This window comes from Scyliorhinus canicula, chromosome 10 (genome assembly GCF_902713615.1).
Source record: "Scyliorhinus canicula chromosome 10, sScyCan1.1, whole genome shotgun sequence".
NCBI classification, from domain to species: Eukaryota; Metazoa; Chordata; class Chondrichthyes; order Carcharhiniformes; family Scyliorhinidae; genus Scyliorhinus; species Scyliorhinus canicula.
This window is the reverse complement of record NC_052155.1, coordinates 57,325,231-57,338,995: the sequence shown is the minus strand read 5'-3', so window position 1 is coordinate 57,338,995 and position 13,765 is coordinate 57,325,231. Positions and strand designations below refer to the sequence as shown.

The window sequence follows — 13,765 nt, the reverse complement described above, 5'->3', positions numbered from 1 at the left end:
AAAAAAAAAAGAAGGTTGTGCAATGCTGGTCCGGGGCAACAAAAGAGATCTTACATAATTGTTTGGAGTCAGTGGACTGGTCCATATTCAAGAACTCAGCAGCTAACCTAGACGAGTATGCCACCACCATCACAGACATCATCAGTAAGTGTGTCGAAGACTGTGTGCCAAAGAAGGTGTTATGTGAGTTCCCCAAGCGGAAATCATGGTTTAACCAGGAGATCCATTCCCTACTGAAGTCCAGGTCTGAGGCGTTCAAGACAGGTGACCCTGACCTACATAAGAAATCTAGGTACGACCTCCGGAAAGCCATCAGATGCCAAGATAAAATACCAGACTAAGCTAGAGTCCCAAACTAACTATACGGACTCTTGTCGCTTGTGGCAAGTTTAAACAATATAACGGACTACAAAGCAAAGTCGAGTAGAATCTCTGGCAATGGAGCACCCCTCCCCGATGAACTCAGTGCATCCTATGCTTGTTTCGAGCAGGAAACCAACAAACTGTTGTCAACAGCTTCTGACACACCCATAACCACCGTCACAGCCTCAGATTGGCCTTCCCAAAAGTGAACCCACAGAAAGCAATGAGTCTTTACTCAGATTCTGCATGGACCAACTGGCGGGTATGTTCGCAGGTATCTTCAACTCTCCCTCCTCCATTCTGAGGTTCCAACCTGTTTCAAGAAGACCACTATCATACCGGTGCCAAAGAAGAACCAGGCAATGTCCCTCAACGACTACCGTCCAGTGGTCCTGACATCTATCGTTATGAAGTGCTTCGGAAGATTAGTCATGAGACGCATCAACTCCATACTTCCAGACTGCCTTGACCCACTGCAATTCGCATACTCGCACAACCGGTCCACAGCAGATGCTATCTTCCTGGCCCTGCACTCATCCCTTGAGCAGCTCGACAACAAAGACCCCGCATCAGACGCCTATTCATTGACTACAGCTGTGTCTTCAACACCATAATCCCAGCCAAACTCATATCCAAACTCCAAAACCTAGGACTTGGCTCCTCCCTCTGCAACTGGACCCTCAACTTCCTGACCCATAGACCACAATCAGTAAGGATAAACAACGGCACCTCCTCCACAATTGTCCTCCATACTGGAACCCCGCAAGGCTGTGTATTTAGCTCCCTACTTTACTCCTTATACACACGCTACTGTGCAGAATTCGGCTACAACTCCATCTACACGTTTACTAAAGTCATGACCGTAGTGGGTCAGATCTCAAACAATGATGAGTCAGAGTATAGGAGAGAGATAGGGACCTAGTGGTATGGTGCAATGATAACAATTTCTCCCTCAATGTCAGCAAAACTAAAGAGCTGCTCACCGACTTCAGGAAGCAAAGTGTTGTACACACCCCTGACTGCATCAATGGTACCATGGTGGAGATTGTTGACAGCTTCAAATTCCTAGTTATAAACATCATCAACAATCTGCCTGGTCCACCCACGTCAACACTACGACCAAGAAAGCACAACAGCGCCTATACTTCCTTAGGAAATTACGAAATACGGCACGTCCACATTGGCTCTTACCAATTTTTACAGATGCACCATAGAATGTATCCTGTCTGACTGCATCACAGATTGGTATAGCAGCTGCTCGACACAAGACCATAAGAAACTGCAGAGAGTCGTGAACACAGCCCAGTCCATCACACGGAGCTGCCTCCCATCCATTGACTCGCTGCCTTGGGAAAGCGGGCAGCATAATCAAAGACCTCTCTCACCCAGATTATTCTCTCTTCCATTGGGCAGAAGATACAAAAACCTGAGAACACACACCAACAGATTCAAAAACAGCTTTTTCCCCACTGTTACCAGACTCTTGAACGGTGGTCTTGTGGGCTGAACTGATCTCTGTACATATCTCCATTGCCGTAGCTCTACATTGAGTATGCTTCACCCGATGTCTACCTCCATGTATTTACATTGTGTATTTATTGTACATCCTATGTTTTTCAAGTATGGATTGATCTGCCTGGACGGTACTCGGAACAATACTTTTCACTGTACCTAGGTGCATGTGATTAATCTAAATCTTGTCCAACTAATTCTAAATGTCTGAGCTATGTCTTCCATCATCCCTCCTCGTTTGTATCATCTGCAAATTTGGCCACTTTATATTTGGTTTCTGAATCCAGAGCATTTAATGCAAATGAGAAACTAGTGGTCTTGGTATCAAGCCCTGGGGTATCCCATTCAATACTCCTCCTTTCCCACGGTTTGCCCTGATTCTTTTATAATTTAAAATTCCAAGGGCGGCATGTGGCACAGTGGATAGCACTCGGACTGCGGCGCTGAGGACCTGGGTTCGAATCCCGGCCCTGGGTCACTGTCCTTGCGGAGTTCGCACTTTCTCCCCACGTCTGCGTGGGTTTCACCCCCACAACCCAAAGATGTGCAGGTGGATTGGCCACACTAAATTGCCCCTTGGAAAAAATAATAATTGAGAACTCTAAATTTATAAAAGAAAATTATAAATCTTTTTTTAAATTCTGCCATTTAAGGTTCAGTGCTCTTTCCTATTGTTGCTTGTTAAATATATTCTACATTGAGTACACCTGTTTGTCTGTTCTGACTACTTATATATGATCTCACACAATGTTCCCCCAACTTTCATCAAATTTGCCAAATAATGTATGTAACACAGATTCCTATGGAGAATCCTCATTACATTTTTTTCTCCCCAAGAATCATCAACCGCTATTTTTTTGCTAACTGTCATCCAAATGTGTCTATATCTCCATGCCATATTCTCCTCAAAACCACATTGATTAATTTTTTTCCATAAATCTTTTGAATGGTATACTTACATTTGGTTTTACAGGACATGTGGGAATAAAAGTAGATAAGCCAAGTCGTGTAGGGAGAGATTAGGTCGCTTAAAGCTTAGTCAGAAACTGGGTTTTGATCAAGGAGAGGCAGAAGAACATGGAGGGATATATTCTGGAGAAATGCACTTGGGTAACACCACCATTGGTGGAATAATGAGCTAGTTTAGAAAACTGTGGAGTCAGAAGGCAAAAGGTGTAGATGGAGATAGATATAAAAGGATGTTGAGAAAGGGTGGATGAGGATTTGAAGGCAAGGTTGGAGATTTAGATTTAATGCATTGGAAGTAAAACCAGTGTAGGGTTGCATAGATCATTGAGTAATTCTGGAGATGTGGATGAGAAGGAAGGAAGAGAAGCCACTTCTGGAGATACATTACCTGTAATCAAATGGGTAGGAGTGGAACTATGATTTTAATTCATTTTACGGATGCGGGCTTTGTTGGCTAGGCCAGAATTTGCTGCCCACCCCTAATTGCCCTTGAGAAAGTGGTGGTGAGCTGCTGGCTTGAATTGCTGCAGTCCATATGGTGTAGGTACACCCACTGCTGTTAAGGGAGTTCCAGTATTTTGACCCAGCGGTAGTGAAGGAACGGCCATAAATTTCCAAATCACACGGTGAGTGTCTTGGAGGGGAACCTTAAGTGCCTTAAGATCCATGTGCCTGCTGCCCTTCTTCGAGATAGTAATTGTCATGGATTTGGGAGGTTCTGCCGAAGGAACCTTGGTTGAGTTCCTGCAGTGCATTTTCTAGATGGTACACACTGTTGCTCTTGTGCGTTGATGGTGGAAGGAGTGAATGTTTGTGAAGGGTTGCCAATCAAGCGGGCTGCTTTGTTCTGGGTGGTGTTGAGCTTCTTGAGTGTTGTTTGAGTTGCACTCATCCAGGCAAGTGGAGAGTGTTCCATCACATTTAAGTTTCTGATGTTGATTGTGGGGGATTCAGTGATAGTAATGCCATTGAATGTCAAGAGTTAGATTGTTCAGTTTCTGAAGGTTCTGAACTGAACAGAGGGTTCAGTTTCTGGTCAAAGGTAACCTCCAGGGTATTGCCAGGGGTCTGGACGCTGAGAACAAATGATGGAAAATTATGGTATTATAAACTTTCTCGTACTTGATATAAATCACATTTACTGCTATCCCTTTACCAATAATTTCTGCTATTTCCTCAAATAATGCGATAACGTTGGTCAAGAATGACCTGCCTTTTATGAATCTGTCTTGGTTAACTGCACTTAGCAGTTTACTAAAACCTTTGAGGCAAAATAAACAACTATTTATATGTTGGCCTTATTGAATGGCAGAGCAGGCTTGAAGGACCAAGTGGTCTACTTATTCTCCTAATTCATATGTTGTATGTTCATATGAACACTCTTCTGTTTTGCTTTACCAACTCTCTCTCTCTCTCCCTTTAAAACCCACTTCTGGCCAAACCTTTGGTCACCCATCTTATAGTTCCTTCTTTGGTTAATTGAAGATTCATAGAGTCATTACAACACAGAAAGGAGTCAATCAGCCATTTGAGTTATGTCAGCTCACTATGGAGCAATCCAATCTATTCCATTGCCCTGCTCTATCCCTGTAGCTCTGAAAATTTAGTTCCCTCAAGTGCCTATCCAATTTCCTATTGAAATAATTGATTCCCTCCGCTTCCACCACCATCCTAGGCAGCGAGCTTCAGGCGTTCCTTGGGGCATATTTGCATGTTACACACACTATTTAAGTGCACGTTATTGTTGTAATAATTATTAAGGTACGTAACACTGTTAGTGAAGTTAAACAACCCCTGAATTGCCAGTATATTCCAACATGATGATTGCCACAATCTTTGGCTGTATGGATATTCCCTGTCAGTTGAATTTGTTTCTTAGCAGCAAAAAAATGGATACAAGTAAGTTTGTTGTTGTCATATTTGACCCACTGTGAAAATGAACCATTTAAAAACTGTACAAATTGGTTTGAGCAGCAATGTCCTCTAGCATTATGTAATCTCAATGTTCCACACGTTCCAAAATGTAGCACGACTGGGAAAATGTATAGTGGCTTAAATCAAAAAGCAGCCCACATTTCTAGAAATAGTAATGTTTGCTGCCTCAAAATTGGGGGTATATCCTCTCATTGTGGTTACCCTGGTGATTGCATTGTGACCTGCTGTCTGCGTGTTTAGTTCATCTTAATGTGGCAGTGAACACAGCCAAACTTTAATTGTTCATATCATTGTAATTACTCTTTTTAAAAAAATGTAGTGGAATAATAATATTATTTATGGTTATGCGTTTCGTCTCTTCGATATATAATGACTGGAATCCAATTTCATTTTGGCATTGGTCCCCAAAGGCATTTTTGACATGCTTATCTTCCACTTGTGTTTAAATAACACAAGTGTTTATATTATTTATATCTAAATAAATGGAACTGTTTGTATCCAGCTTCAAAGGAAGAAAGTACATTTTGTTGTTCCACTGCTTCCCCCACTAGTTAAAGATGTAAATGGGTTGGCCAACCTTTTTTTATTCTTTCACTGGTAAGGCTGGCATCTATTACCCATGCCTAATGGCCCGTGAGAAGGTGGTGGTGAGCTGCCACTGTTAACCGCTGCAGGCCATGTGCTGTTGGCGCACCTACTACAGTAGTCCCCCTTTATAACGCGGGTGTTGGTGTCCAAGACAGCCACCCGCGTTGTATCCGAGCCGCGGATATCCACGATGGGGGTTTTAAATTTATTTAAAAATCTATGCTAGCGCTTCCCATTGTGAGTCTACGGGGGGGCGGGGGGAGAGGTCAGACCCCCGTAGACTCACAATGGGAAGCGCTAGCATAGATTTTTAAATAAATTTAAAACCCCCATCGTGGATCCAATTAAAATTTCAGCGGCCGGCTCACTTTGATCCGGAGAGGGAAGCTGCTCTCACTGAAATCAGCCGGCCGCTGAAATTGACACTGCCCGCTGCTCTCTCCCTCCAATCCAACTTTTAAGTTTTAATGTTTTTGATTGGAGGGAGAGAGCAGCCGGCAGTGTCAATTTCTTTTTTTTTTCCTCCGGCTCGCCCCCTCTCCCCCCACATCCTCCAACTAGACCCCTCTCCCCCCCACACCCTCCGGCTCGCCCCCTCTCCCCCAACACCCTCCGGCTCGCCCCCTCTCCCCCCAACACCCTCCGGCTCGCCCCCTCTCCCCCACACCCTCCGGCTCGCCCCCTCTCCCCCCACATCCTCCAACTAGACCCCTCTCCCCCCCCACACCCTCCGGTTCGCCCCCTCTCCCCCCCCACATCCTCCAACTAGACCCCTCTCCCCCCCACACCCTCCGGCTCGCCCCCTCTCCCCCCACATCCTCCAACTAGACCCCTCTCCCCCCCCCCCCCCCCCCACACCCTCCGGTTCGCCCCCTCTCCCCCCACATCCTCCACTTGACCCCCCTCCCCCCCACACCCTCCGGCTCGCCCCCTCTCCCCCCACATCCTCCAACTAGACCCCTCTTCCCCCCCCACACCCTCCGGTTCGCCCCCTCTCCCCCCACATCCTCCAACTAGACCCCTCTCCCCCCACACCCTCCGGCTCGCCCCCTCTCCCCCCCCAACACCCTCCGGCTCGCCCCCTTTCCCCCCACACCCTCCGGTTCGCCCCCTCTCCCCCCACACCCTCCGGCTCGCTCCCTCTCCCCCTCTCCCCCACACCCTCCTGCTCTCCCCCACAGCGTCCAGCTCGCCCCCTCTCCCCCCACACCTTCCGGCTCGCTCCCTCTCCCCCTGTCCCCCCACACCCTCCGGCTCGCCCCCTCCCCACACCCTCCGGCTCGCCCCCTCCCCCCCCCTCTCCTCCCCCGTCCCCCAACACCCGCAGGGCTCCCCTCTCTCCCCCAACACCCGCAGGGCCCCCCTCTCTCCCCCAACACCCGCAGGGCCCTCCTCTCTCCCCCAACACCCGCAGGGCCCTCCTCTCTCACCTACACCCGCAAGTCCACCCTCTCTCCCCCACACCCCCAGGGGGTCTCCCCCACACCCACAGGGGGGTCTCCCCCACACCCGCTCCCCCCCAACACTCGCAGGGCCCCCCTCTCTCCCCCAACACCCGCAGGGCCCTCCTCTCTCCCCCAATACCCGCAGGTCCACCCTCTCTCCCCCACACCCCCAGGGGGGTCTCCCCCACACCCCCCCCCTCCTCTCCCCCCCCCCCAACACCCGCCCCCCTCTTCTCCCCCCCAACACCCGCCCCCCCTCTTCTCCCCCCCCCAACACCCGCCCCCCCCAACACCCGCCCCCCCCTCTTCTCCCCCCCCCATCACCCGCCCCCCCTCTTCTCCCCCCCCATCACCCCGCCCCCCCTCTTCTCCCCCCCCATCACCCGCCCCCCCTCTTCTCCCCCCCCCCCCCCCCCCCCAACCCCCGCCCCCCCCTCTTCTCCCCCCCCAACACCCGCCCCCCCCTCGGCAGTGTCAATTTCAGCGGCCGGCTGATTGTTTCAGTGAGAGAGCAGCTTCCCTCTCCGGATCAAAGTGAGCCGGCCGCTGAAATTGACACTGCCCGCTGCTCTCTCCCTCCAATCCAACTTTTAAGTTTTAATGTTTCTGATTGGAGGGAGAGAGCAGCCGGCAGTGTCAATTTCAGCGGCCGGCTCACTTTGATCCAGAGAGGGAAGCTGCTCTCACTGAAATAATCAGCCGGCCGCTGAAATTGACACAACTGACAGTTGGGGTCCATAAGCCCCCCTGCGGTATATCGCGAACCGCGGTATTGCGGAGCGCGGTATAACGGGGGACTACTGTAGGCTGTTAGGAAGGAGATACCAGGAACAATGGTATATATCCAAGTCAGGGTGGTGTGTGACTTGGAGGGGTGCTTGCAGGTTGTAGTGTTTGCACGTAACTGCTGCCCTTGTCCTTTTAGTTGGTAGAGGTTGTGGATTTGGATGGTGCTGTCAAAGGAGCTTTGGTGAGTTGCTGCAGTGTGTCTTGAAGTTGGTACATACTGGTTGTGGACGGGCTGCTTTGTCCTGGATGGTGTCACCCTTCTTGAGTGTTGGAGCTGCAATCATCCAGGAAAGGTGAGAATATTTCATCGCGTCCCTGACTTGTGCCTTGTCAATGGTGGGCAGGCTTTGGGGAGTCAGAAGGTGAGTTACTCTCCACAGTAACCTCTGACCTGCTCTTCGTGCCACACTATTTACATGGCTAATCAGTTTGTTTTCTAGTCAATGGTAAGTGCCCAAAGTGGGGATTCCGCAATGGTAATGCCATTGAATATCAAGGGAAGATGTTTAGATTCTGTCTTGTTGCAAATGGTCATTGCGTGGCACTTACATGGCATGAATGCCAATAATCAACTCAAGGCTGAATGTTCTCCAGGTCCTGCAGCATATGGACATGGGCTGCTTCAGTACCTGAGGAGCCACGAATGGTGCTGAACTTTGTGCAATGAAGCGGGCTGCTTTGTCCTGGATGGTGTTGAGCTTCTTGAGTGTTGTTGGAGCTGCACTCATGGGTGGCACAGTAGCACAGCGGTTAGCACTGTTGATTCACAGCGCCAAGGACCAGGGTTCGATTCCCAGCATGGGTCACTGACTGTGAGGAATCTGCACGTTCCCCTCATGTCTGCGTGGGTTTCCTCCGGGTGCTAAGGTTTCCTCCCACAAGTCTCGAAAGACGTGCTTGTAAGGTGAATTGGACATTCTGAATTCTTCCTCCCATGTACCCGAACAGGCACCGGAGTGTGGTGACTAGGGGATTTTGACATGTATATTTTGCCATTACTATTTCTTTGATTCAAAGTTCATGAGTTCTGCATTGTAGTTTTTGGTGTGCAGTCTACAGAGATCACTTAATGCATATAATCTAGCGTAATTGCATTGGCAGACGTGCCAGTTTTCAAAAGAAATGTTAAGCTGCTCAGGTAGATATGAATGATTCCATGGCACTATTGGAAAAAAAAGTTTTTTACTCAGTGCTCTGTTCCAAACTCTGCCTTCAGCCAGCAGATTATTCAGTACTGAGGCCATGATAGGGCACCATGTCGGTGCAAGTTCATTCTTTCTTTTGTCCTATTCTTGTTTTCTTTGTCTACTGGTATTTGATAAAATAATGTTCTATTAACTTAGTTACTTTCTGCTCTTGTGCACAGAATGAATCAGATACAGCAAGAAAAGAATTGACGGATAACATTTTAAAAGTGGTAAGTTTCGCAACTGTGCCACTTCATTGTTTTGAAAAGCTACTGTTAAGCCAATATAAAATTTTCCTAGAGTTATATTCTTTCTTGGAATAGCATTTAAATCAACAAGCCAAGAAAATTAAATTTAGCGGAAGGACAAAAACCCCTCACCAGGATAGTCACCTGGAATGTCAGGGGACTTAACAGCCCAGTGAAAAGATCCAGAGTCTTCACCCACCTAAGAAACATGAGAGCCAACATAGTCTTCCTCCAAGAGACACACCTGAGAAAGCAGGACGACAGCGGGTAAGGAAGGACTGGGTGGGACAGACTTACCATTCCTGCTATGGGACGAGGGCCAGGGGGTTTGTGATTCTGGTAAATAAGAGGACGATGTTTAAGACGCTGAAGACGGTAACGTAATCATAACCTCCGACCATGCTCCATATTATATGGATATGAGGTTGGAGACGAGCAGTACCCAACGCCCCACATGGAGGTTGAATACTGCCCTCCTGGCTGACAAGGCCTTCAACTAGAGAGTATCACATCGTAGAAACATCATAGAATTTACAGTCCAGAAGGAGGCCATACGGCCCATCGAGTCTGCACTGGCTCTTGGAAAGAGCACCCTACCGAAGGTCAACACCTCCACCCTATCCCCATAACCCAGCAACCCCACCCAATACTAAGGGCAATTTTGGACACTAAGGGCAATTTATCATGGCCAATCCACCTAAGCTGCACATCTTTGGACTGTGGGAGGAAACCGGAGCACCCGGTGAAAACCCACGGGGAGAACGTGCAGACTCCGCACAGACAGTGGCCCAAGCCAGAATCGAACCTGGGACCCTGGACCCTGGAGCTGTGAAGCAATTGTGCTATCCACAATCTACCGTGCTGCCCCTCCACAATGCTACTGCGCTGCCCCTCCACAATGCTACCGTGCTGCCCACAGGCCATAGCTGAGTATCATAAAATTTACAGTGCAGAAGGAGGCCTTTCGGCCCATCGAGTCTGCATCGGACCCTGGAAAGAGCACTCTACCCAAGCTCACACCTCCACTCTAGCCCCGTAACGCCACCCAGCCTTTTTGGGCACTAAGGGCTATTTAGCATGGCCAATCCACCTAACCTGCCCATCTTTGGACTGTGGGAGGAAACCGGAGCACCCGGAGGAAACCCACGCAGACACGAGGAGAACGTGCAAACTCCGTACAGACAGTGACGCAAGTCGTGAATGAACCTGGAGCTGTGAAGCAACTGTGCTAACCACTGTGTTACTGTGCCGCTCAGATGGTCAAAATGAACGTACTGCCCAGACACCTCTTCCTATTATGATCCATCCCGATCTATATCCCCAAGGCCTTTTTCAACTCACTGGACACATTAATCATGGCGTTTGTGTTGGGGGGAAAGGATGCTTGGATCACAAAGAAGGTCCTATAGAAAACAAACTCCAGGGGAGGGCTAGCGCAGAGGAGGTCTTCTGCAAGGCCACCTCTCTCTGGGCCCTCGCCACAGCGGCACTCCCATCCCTGCCCAAGAAACACTCCAGCAGCCCAGTGGTGATAGCCACCTCCAGACATGGAACCAACTACGGCAGCAATTTGGAATGACCGAAATGTCAGACAAAGCCCCCATCTGCAAAAACCACAGGTTCACACTAGCACTCACCGACGCCACCTTCAAAAGGTTGACACAATCGGGGGGACATTGTCAGTCAGGGACCTATACGCTGACAGTAGGGTCACAACACTGGAAGAACTGACGCAGAGATTCCAACTAGCTAAAGGCAACAAACTCAGATACTTGCAGCTTAAAAACTTCCTATGGAAGGAGACAAGGACATACCTTCGACCACCAAGACAGACACTATTAGAAGAGCTACTGGGCATAGACATCCTAGGCAGAGGGAACTATAGTGACATGTACGAACGACTGCTAGAGAGGGCCGACACCGAACTGGACATGACAAAGAGGAAATGGGAGGAAGACTTGGCTCATCTCCTTGCAGAACCCACGACAGGTATATGCTGAGGTTACTTTAAAGGAACCAAATCATACCTTGCAGCACATCTGCTGGGTAATGCTTTTAGTCGGAAACTCTTCCCCTACAAACAGATTGAATGGATTGTGCTGTGCAGCATTAGTATCATCCTTCCACCTTGTGCTGCCTCTCTTCTGTGCATCTGGGAAGTGCACACCCTTCTCAATGGGGCTGCTGGCTGCCCTTCCCTTTAGCTGCCATAATTGTAACCAATGGCCACCCGTCATCCTTAATTGGACAGTGAATATGGAGGTGTACTATTAATTGGCCGTTTCTTGTAAAATCGTTCTAGGGGGTCAGGACCCAGAAATAACTCTGACAAGCATATTTCATATGGAGAAAACTCGGGCATCAGAATCAATCTTTGAATTCCACCACCAATATGATTTGTTTCCGGTAAACCAGGAAAACAGAGTAAACACATTCTACGAGAAGAAACTTATTTAATGTTAAATAATTGAAAGTACATTTAATAATTGTATCTAATTTTCATACCGATAGCTAAAGGAGCAGGCTGGAGACTCTATTCTGGTTTTGGAGAGAGCACTTCAGTTGACCTCCGATCTCCATGTTCACACAATAAGGACACTGGATCAGATAGTAGCAGAAGCTTGCCTTGCAAATGGAGAGACGGAAAGTTCAGCAGTTGGATTATGCATCAGTATGGATGAAATGCATTGCCAGGTAAGTGTCTGCAAACATGCCATATGTTTTATTAACTAGTTGGTGAAATTGTGGGAAGAAGAAATTGCACTACTATATTGAGCCATCGAAACTCAAGTCGACTATGGTTCATTTTTGCCTCTTGTGTGCTCTTAGGGTTAAAATAAAAGAAATAAGCGTATGTGGTTTATATTGAAAATAATGTTTTGATAATGCAGAAATTAAGTAATTAGTCTTATGGTTTCTTGTAATTTTATGTTTCATTTGAACATGAGTGATCCTTATATATATGCAACTCAAACTCAAATTGCTCTTCAATTTTAGCTTCAAGTAATATCATGCATGTGGCTGTGCCCAATTGTCCCGATTTACTATATTTGAGAGGATAAAATAAATACTAAAACAGAGAAAAATTGTAGTATTATGCTAATCATTCTGCAAACAGTTATCTGCAATTAGAGCAGTTGTTGAATTAAAGACAGTTTTAATTGAGTATTTAATAGAACATTCTGCATTTACTGAATCCAACCATCTGTTGACAACTGCAGCAAGACAAAACACGTCACATTTTCTCAGCCCACCTCAGAATTGCTCCCTAACCCTTCCTTCACTTCCATCCTCAACACTTTACTGTGGAAGACTTTTTGTACTGTAGAAGAACATTTTAAAAAATAAATTTAGAATACCCAATTCATATTTTCCAATTAAGGGACAATTGAGCGTGGCCAATCCACCTACCCTGCACATCTTTGGGTTGTGGGGGCGAAACCCACGCAATCATGGGGAGAATGTGCAAACTCCACACAGACAGTGACCCAGAGCCGGGATCGAACCTGGGAACTCAGCGCTGAGAGGCAGCAGTGCTAACCACTGCACCACCATGTTGCTCTGTAGAAGAAAAATTAGCAAATATACTTGAAAATCAAGAGATGAAAGGGTGGGGGGAGCAAATTAAAACGATCACCATCACCAGGAAAAAGGTGCTTCGAAAACTTTTCGATCTGAAGACTGACCAGTCCCCAGGGCCAGGTGGCCTGCATCCTTAAAAGAAATGGCTGCCGATATAGTCGATGCTTTGCTTATAATCTTCCAAAATTCCTTGGATTCTGGAAGAGTCCCAAGAGATTACAAAATAGCAAATGTAACACTTTTATTCAAGAAAGGAGGGAAACCGAAAGAAGGAAACTATTGCTCAGTTAGCCTAATATGTCATAGGAGAGCTGTTAGAATCCATTATTAATCATAGAATCCCTACAGTGCAGAAGGGAGCTATTTGGCTTATCGAACCTACACCAACCCTCTGAATGAACACCCTATTTAGGCCGACTCCCCTACCCTGTCCCCGTAATTCCACCTAACCTATATATTTTAGGACTATGGGAGGAAACTGGAGCACCCAGAGGAAACCCACGCAGACACGGGGGAAACGTGTATTCTCCACACAGGCAGTCATCTAAAGACGGAATTGAACCCGGGTCCCTGACACTGAGGCAGCAGTTCTAACCACTGTGCGATCATGCCGAGGATATGAGCATGTAGTGTAAATTTCTTTTGTTTTTTTTTAATAAACAATTTTATTGAGGTAGTTTTTGGCTTTGGAAACAGTTACAGACATCAACAGAAAGAAAGCAAAAAAGGCAAAAATGTGCAAACATCCACATACTTTCAATACTTCAATCGTAACATACTGCACAAGCCCGCTCCTCTCCCACCGGTACTACCCGCCATTTTATCCCTCCTACTCTACTCTACCCCCACCCCCACTCCCCTGCTGATGCTCACTCTCCCGCAAAGAAGTCAATGAATGGTTGCCACCTTCGGGCGAACCCCTGTACAGATCCCCTCAAGGCAAACTTAATTTTTTCCATACCCAGGAAACTCGACATGTCCGCAAGCCACAACTCAGTCTTGGGGGGCTTTGAGTCCCTCCACGCCAATAGTATTCGTCGTCGGGCTATCAGGGAAGCAAAGGCCAAAACATCGGCCTCTTTCTCCCCCTGGACTCCCGGGTCTTCCGAAACCCCAAAAATTACCACCCCTGGACCCATCACCACCC

At 47.7% G+C, this 13,765-nt stretch overlaps 1 protein-coding gene across 1 annotated transcript in view; it reads left to right on the top strand.

The window, feature by feature from the left end:
• The window catches only part of ints8 (integrator complex subunit 8), a 122,935-nt gene that overhangs the window by 36,512 nt on the left and 72,658 nt on the right, over positions 1-13,765 (top strand). The window contains 3 exon segments of the mRNA XM_038808995.1: positions 8,968-8,984; positions 8,987-9,018; positions 11,548-11,730. Of these exon segments, the coding sequence (XP_038664923.1) occupies positions 8,968-8,984; positions 8,987-9,018; positions 11,548-11,730 (232 nt within the window).